This window comes from Gracilinanus agilis, chromosome 5, assembly GCF_016433145.1.
Source record: "Gracilinanus agilis isolate LMUSP501 chromosome 5, AgileGrace, whole genome shotgun sequence".
In the NCBI taxonomy this organism is placed as follows: domain Eukaryota; kingdom Metazoa; phylum Chordata; class Mammalia; order Didelphimorphia; family Didelphidae; genus Gracilinanus; species Gracilinanus agilis.
Genome location: NC_058134.1, coordinates 293,146,008 through 293,152,729, shown reverse-complemented (window position 1 = coordinate 293,152,729; position 6,722 = coordinate 293,146,008). Strand labels below are relative to the sequence as shown.

The 6,722-nt window shown below is 47.5% G+C and overlaps 1 protein-coding gene across 1 annotated transcript in view; it reads left to right on the top strand.

Annotated features, from left to right (window-relative positions):
- Positions 1 to 6,722, top strand: part of KCNH3 (potassium voltage-gated channel subfamily H member 3) — a 36,646-nt gene that overhangs the window by 2,594 nt on the left and 27,330 nt on the right. The window contains exons 3-6 of the mRNA XM_044678317.1: positions 1,664 to 1,797; positions 2,152 to 2,395; positions 2,706 to 2,863; positions 2,987 to 3,194. Of these exons, the coding sequence (XP_044534252.1) occupies positions 1,664 to 1,797; positions 2,152 to 2,395; positions 2,706 to 2,863; positions 2,987 to 3,194 (744 nt within the window). The remainder of the gene's footprint in view (positions 1 to 1,663; positions 1,798 to 2,151; positions 2,396 to 2,705; positions 2,864 to 2,986; positions 3,195 to 6,722) is intronic.

Genomic DNA, 6,722 nt, shown 5'->3' with positions numbered 1-6,722 from the left:
CACACACACACACACACACACACACACACACACACACACACACACACACACACACATATCTTCTCTATCTTCTTTGACCTCTCTCTCTTCAGGGCAGAAAAACAATAAAAAGCTCTTTTTGGTCCCTCAGCTTGTTAGGAAAACAAATGGGTCTACCCCTCATTAGAAGAAAAAAGAATAATGCTAATAGCTATAATTTATAATGAACTTTAAAGTTTAAAAGGCACCTGGCAAATATCTCATTTTTCCTCATAATAAACTTGGGAAATAGATGTTATTACACATGAGGAAACTGAGGCAAATAGGTGAAGAGACTTGCCCAGGGACACATAGCTAGTAAGCATCTGGGGAAATTTGAACTGAGATCTTGTTGATGTCGGTCTAACTCTATCCACTGCGCCATTCAGCTGCCTCCAAGCAAATAAGCTTACTGCATTTGAATCTCTAGAGTGACAACAATGAAAATAGCAATGATAACAGCACCTCACACTTTGTACGTTTCAAGATTTACAAAATTCTTTCCTCACAGGTGCATTATTATAGCTCCATTTCATAGATGAGGAAACTGAGCTTGTGATGTGTTCAACAGCACAAAGCTGCTAGGTGTCAGAACCAGGACTGAGAGGCAATTCTGATGACCCTCTAGCTCGACGCTCTGTCCAAACCTCCCCAAAAGGCCAGCACCTACTTACCTGGGTTACTTGCTCAGGGGTCTCAAGATAGGGACCCCCTCTAGGACCACTTCAAACCAGAGCCAAGGGCTTGGACTCCATCAGTTACTCCTTGCATGACTTTAGGTAATGATACCCTAGCTTAGCCTCGATTCCATTGTAAAACAGCTAGAAGGATCCTTGTTTGACCTCCTTCCCAGGATTTCATGACAATAACAAAAGTAATTGGGTACCAGGGTCAGTTCTCTATCATGGTATGTCATTATAGGATCATAAGATTTAGACCCAGAAGGGACCTCAGTCATCATTGGCCACCCTCCCTGTTTTTATAGAAGGCCAAACGAGACCCAGAGAGACTGAGAGTTGCCCAGGTTCACATCAGGAATAAATAGGAGAGCTGGAATTCAAGCCAAGGTCCTCCGATTCTAAATCTAATATGCTTTCCACTTCCTCTTCGTACCGTTGGTGCCTATGAGTGAGGGCATCCAAGATCTTAGATTTTCCCAGCCTTCTTTGCCTGCTTGCACAAAGCCCCGGGCCTCTCACCCTTTCTTGTCCTCTTTCCATCTGGGTTCTTCATTCACCTCTTCCTTTGTCACTGCCTATCTCTGATTACTGGTGACTGCCTTACTCTGCCTCTCGGTTGCTGTGTTGGTGTCAGCCCCCTTCCAGTGGCTCTAATGTGCTTGTTTCTGATAGACTCTCATTTCTGGATGCTGGGAGAGGAGGCAAGGAAGAGGAGAAAACTGGTCCATGAGTTTTCTGAGGGAACTGGCCCATCGTTGGGAAGGAGGAGAAATGCTCCTCTTATTGAGCGGGGATGCTCTTGAGACCCTGCATGTCCCTCAGGGGAACAGATTCTTTAACTCAAACCAGAAGAAAGGTAGCCCCGACCCACTCTATACATGCACGAGGCAGTGTTGTAGGATAGTTGTTTGTCCATCTGTTCGTTTCCATTTGCCCCATCATCCTCGAGGGTCCCTTTCTCACAGGTGGTGGGCGACGTAGGTACGGCCGGGCAGGGTCCAAGGGCTTCAATGCCAATAGGCGCCGGAGCCGGGCTGTGCTCTATCACCTCTCTGGGCACCTACAGAAGCAGCCAAAAAGCAAGCATAAACTCAACAAGGTTGGAAATGGAGACTGAAATAGCCTGGGTTGGATTGGGCTGGTCCCTGCTGAGTTTTGGAGGGGGGAGGCCGTTAAACAGGAGAAGTAGGAATATTCCAAAGGCGGGAGAGACGGGGGGTTGATGGAAGGCAGAATGGGGCTCGTCACTACCCACAATTCTCTATCCCCCAAGCAAGACTAGAGTCCAAAGGCTCAGGCCACTCTCTCCCCGCCATCCTCGGGGGAAATGCAGAGGCCAGGCTTCCTGAACACGTTACCCGCTGTGCTCTAGCGGAGTCCCAGCCTGGTGGGACTGGGGTATTGGGTGCGGGAAGAAAAAGTCTGTATTCCCTAACCCTTTTCTCCATACTAGGGTGTATTTGGGGAGAAGCCAAACCTGCCTGAGTATAAAGTAGCTGCCATCCGGAAGTCACCCTTTATCCTGCTGCATTGTGGGGCTCTGCGGGCCACCTGGGATGGGTTCATCTTGCTTGCCACGCTCTATGTAGCTGTCACCGTCCCCTACAGTGTTTGTGTCAGTGCTGCTCGGGAGCCCAGTGAGGCACGAGGCCCACCCAGTGTCTGCGACTTAGCTGTCGAGGTCCTCTTCATCCTCGGTATAACAACATTCCCCTCAAGGTCTCAGGCTCCGGTCTGTCCCTCTCCCCCCAAACTGACCTGTCCCTCAGCGCTAGGACCCTGCCGGGGGGGCCGTGCCCATCTCCTTTCTTCCCCCTCTCCTTCTAGGGCATTTTCTCCAGCTCACTCTCAACCGAGACACGCCCCCGGGTCCCATGTGGAGAAAAGAGCCTCCCAGACCCTCAGAGCCCCTTCCCTCCAGCAGCCAGCTCTCTGGAAGGAGCCCCTTCTCTCTCCCGCCTTGTTCTCTCCATGTTGACACTCCTGTCCCCCCTGGGTTCCCCGCAGACATTGTGCTGAATTTCCGCACCACATTCGTGTCCAAATCAGGACAGGTAGTGTTTGCCCCACGCTCCATCTGCCTCCACTATGTCACCACCTGGTTTCTCCTGGATGTCATCGCTGCCCTCCCCTTTGACCTGCTGCATGCCTTCGAAGTCAACGTGGTCAGTAGGCGTGGGGGCCCCGTGGGCAGGGGAGCCCTGGGGAGGGAGAAGGAGCTGCTGGGGAGCCAGCCTGGGACTGGGGGTGAACTGGCGGTGAAGTGACCTCCCTGTCCCCTCCCCTAGTACTTTGGGGCTCACCTGCTGAAGACAGTGAGGCTGCTGAGGCTGCTGCGGCTGCTTCCCAGGCTGGACCGATACTCTCAGTACAGTGCCGTGGTGCTGACGCTGCTCATGGCTGTCTTTGCCCTGCTTGCCCACTGGGTGGCCTGCATTTGGTTCTACATCGGACAGCAGGAGATTGAGAGCAGTGAGACGGAGCTCCCTGAAATCGGTACGGCGGGCACAGGGGTCTGGGAGCGCTGAAAATAGCTGTTTGCAAGGGCATGCTGCAAGAAGCACGGATGTGTGTGTGTGTGTGTGTGTGTGTGTATGTGTGTGTGTGTGTGTGCGTGTGTGTGTGCAAGGAGGGCTGGGGTCCATGGAGTAATTACAGTAGAGGTGAAGGGATCCTGAAGAGCAGACTCAGACATAACACCTAGAGAATATCAGTCATTCATTCAACAAACCTACTATGTGCATGGGAAGAGATATGAAGGGAAAGGAGATGTGATCAGGGGAGCTGGATGACTCAGTAGATTGAGAGATCCTGGGTTCAAATCTGGCCTCAGACTCTTCCTGGCTGTGTGACTTTGTGCTAGTCACTTAACCCCCATAGCCTAGCCCTTACCGCTCTTCTGCTTGGAACTTCTATTTAGTATCGATTCCATTCACAGATATTTTATTTTCCCAATTACATGAAATAACAATTTTCAAAATTTGTTTTCCAAAATTATAAAGTCCAAAATGTCTCCCTTCCTTCCTTCCTTCCTTCCTTCCTCCCTTCCCTCTCTCTCTCTCTCGAAGATGGTAAGCATTCTGATCCGGGTCCCTATGACTCTGTGCCAATTCTAAGACAGAAAGTCAGGGTTTCAAAAAGGATTTTTAAAAATCCTCACGGCCCTCAAAGTGCTTAAGATATTGAGACACATATATATGATATAAGATCTAAGACACAAACAGAAACAAACATGATGCTGACTGGAATCTCTCCAGTGCTTCAGAATAAATCAGGGCAGCCAGGTGGCTCAGTGGACAAAGCACCCAGCTTGGAGTCAGGAGAACCTGGGTTCAAATTTGGCCCCAGATACTTTCTAGCTGCATGACTCTGAGCAAGTTCCTGACCCAGAGCCTGCCCCGGGCAGAGGGAAGAACAGTGGACTTGACTTCTTCTACCATTACTTGATTGGTATCTATGAGTCGAGGTCTGCCACTTGGTACAAGAAAATGCGGGACCCGCACTCTTCACGGCGCCCCCGAGGCAAGCTGCCCCTGCCTCCCTTTGCGCCGCCAAAGATCACAATCGTATTTTTGGCTGCCACATCAAATTTGGGACAAATATTGAACTTGCAACCCACTAAACCCCCACATCCTTTTCACATGAGCTGTTTCGGGTGATGGCTTCCTCCCCCTCCACAATATTTTACATGTTAATTAGATGTCTTGAACCAGTGTGTAAGTCTTTTTACATTTATCCTCATTAAATGTCATTGAACTAGATTCAGCTTATCGACTTTATTCCGCTGGATCTTTAGGGGTCTTGACTCTAGCCTCCAGAGTAGACTCTCCCTCCTCGCTTTGTGTCACTGGCAAATCTGAGAAGCATGAAAAAGGAATAAAAATGTTATACTGTAGGGGCAGCTGGGTAGCTCAGTGGAGTGAGAGCCAGGCCTAGAGACAGGAGGTCCTAGCTTCAAATCTGGCCTCAGACACTTCCCAGCTGTGTGACCCTGGGCAAGTCACTTGACCCCCATTGCCTACCCTTACCAATCTTCCACCAAGGAACTAATACACAGAAGTTAAGGGTTTAAAAAAAATTTTTATACTGTTATACTGTTATGTTGTACTGTTATACTATATATATAGGCACCTAGGCATCTCAGAGGATTGAGAACCAGGCCTAGAGATGGGAGGTCCTGGATTCAAATCTGGCTTCAGATACTTCCTTGCGGGGTGACCTTGGGCCAGTCACTTAACCCCAATTGCCTAGCCCGTGGTGCTCTTCTGCTGCCTTGTAACCAATACACAGTGTTGATTCTAAAACAGAAGGTATGGGTTTAAAAAAATACACTATTTTCTCTGTTGATTAATCTGCTGGTGTTTGAGGTTTTAAATTGCATTTTCTTTGTCCTAAAAGAAAGAGATTTGGTGATTTTAGACTTTTCCCCCTCCTTTTTCTTCTCCTGTCTCCTATTGTGTGATTTCTTCTCCTTCGGTGGTGGTTTTGTCTCTGTGGCTGTACCTCCAAGTTGTTTCAGACTCCTGCCACATTGGGGAATTCCTTTTTTCATCAGCTTTCAGCTTCTAGGGGGCAGGCCTGACCCCAAAGGATAGAGGACCCCTTCCTTCAGGCCTGTTGGTCCTCCCAGTCTCATCCCCTACCCCAGTTCTGTCCTTATCAGAGATATTTGATACAAAGATTTTATTTCTCTTTCAACTACTTCCCTTATCCAATTGTTAATTTGTGTGTGTATGAAAAGCTTTTTAATTGCATGTCATAGAAATCATCTCTTCTCTCTCTTGTGATGTACTCTAGGTCCTTTGTTAATAATAATTAATAATAACGACAGCCAGGGTTTCTATAGTGCTTTATGGTTTACGAAGCATTTTGACACGTTAACTCATTTCTTGGGCAAAGAATTCTGCCAAGCCACATCTGTGAATGGTACCTGATCTAATTCTCTTTGAAACTGTTTAAGAGAGGACCTTTAACCTTCCTGATCTCTAAAACTGGTTCAGCAATCACGTGTCCCTTTTTTCCATGCCCTGGGATGTAGTTTGTCTGAGCCTACCAATTTGAATTAATTTGTGTGCTCTCTTACTATTTCCCTATTTATCTTGGGTTCCAATTCTCCATTAGCCATTTTTGCTCTCTTCTTTGTAGTCCAAAGATGGCTCTCCTTGGAAGAAAACATAACAAAACAAAACAGAAGCAAAGTAAGAGTTGAAGAATTCTTTCTTTTTTCTATCTTCTATCCTTATACCACTCACCCTGAATATCAGTGCTATCCTTTCTTTCATTTTCGTAGTTTTCCCCTAGCATAATTTAAAAAAAAAAACAACCCAATTCTTGGGGGCAGCTGAGTGGCTGGCTCAGTGGACTGAGAGCCTAGAAATGGGAGGTCCTGAGTTCAAATCTGGTCTCAGACAATTCCTAGCTGTGTGACCCTGGACAAGTCACCCCCCATTGCCTAGCTCTTACTGTTCTGCCTTGGAACCAATACACGGTAGTGATTCTAAGATAGAAGGGAAGGGTTTTAAGCAACAACAACAAAAACCTAACACTCACATACAACCAGGCCAAGCTTTTGTCTTTATCCTCTGTTACATGTCCTTGATTCCAACTTCTGAATGTATTTTTTAAAAATCTAAGCTGATTGGTATTTTCCCTGTGTATTCATATCAGTTTCTTTAAAGGGGAAGCCCCCCCCCCCCTTTTTAAACCCTCACCTTCCATTTTAAAATCAATACTGTGTATTGGTTCCAAGGCAGAAGAGCAATAAGGGCTAGACAGATGGGGTTAAATGGTTTGCCCAGGGTCACACAGCTAGGAAGTGTCTGAAGCGAAATTTGAATCCAGGACCTCCTGTCTCCAGACCTGGCTCTCTATCCCCTGAGCCACCTAGTTGTCCCTCCTTCACCCCTTGAAAGATGAGGTAAGCCAAGATGTTATTCGCTATTCTTCCTGGAGAGAAAGAGAGAGAGAGAGAGAGAGAGAGAGAGAGAGGGAGAGAGAGAGAGAGAGAGAGAGAGAGAGAGAGAG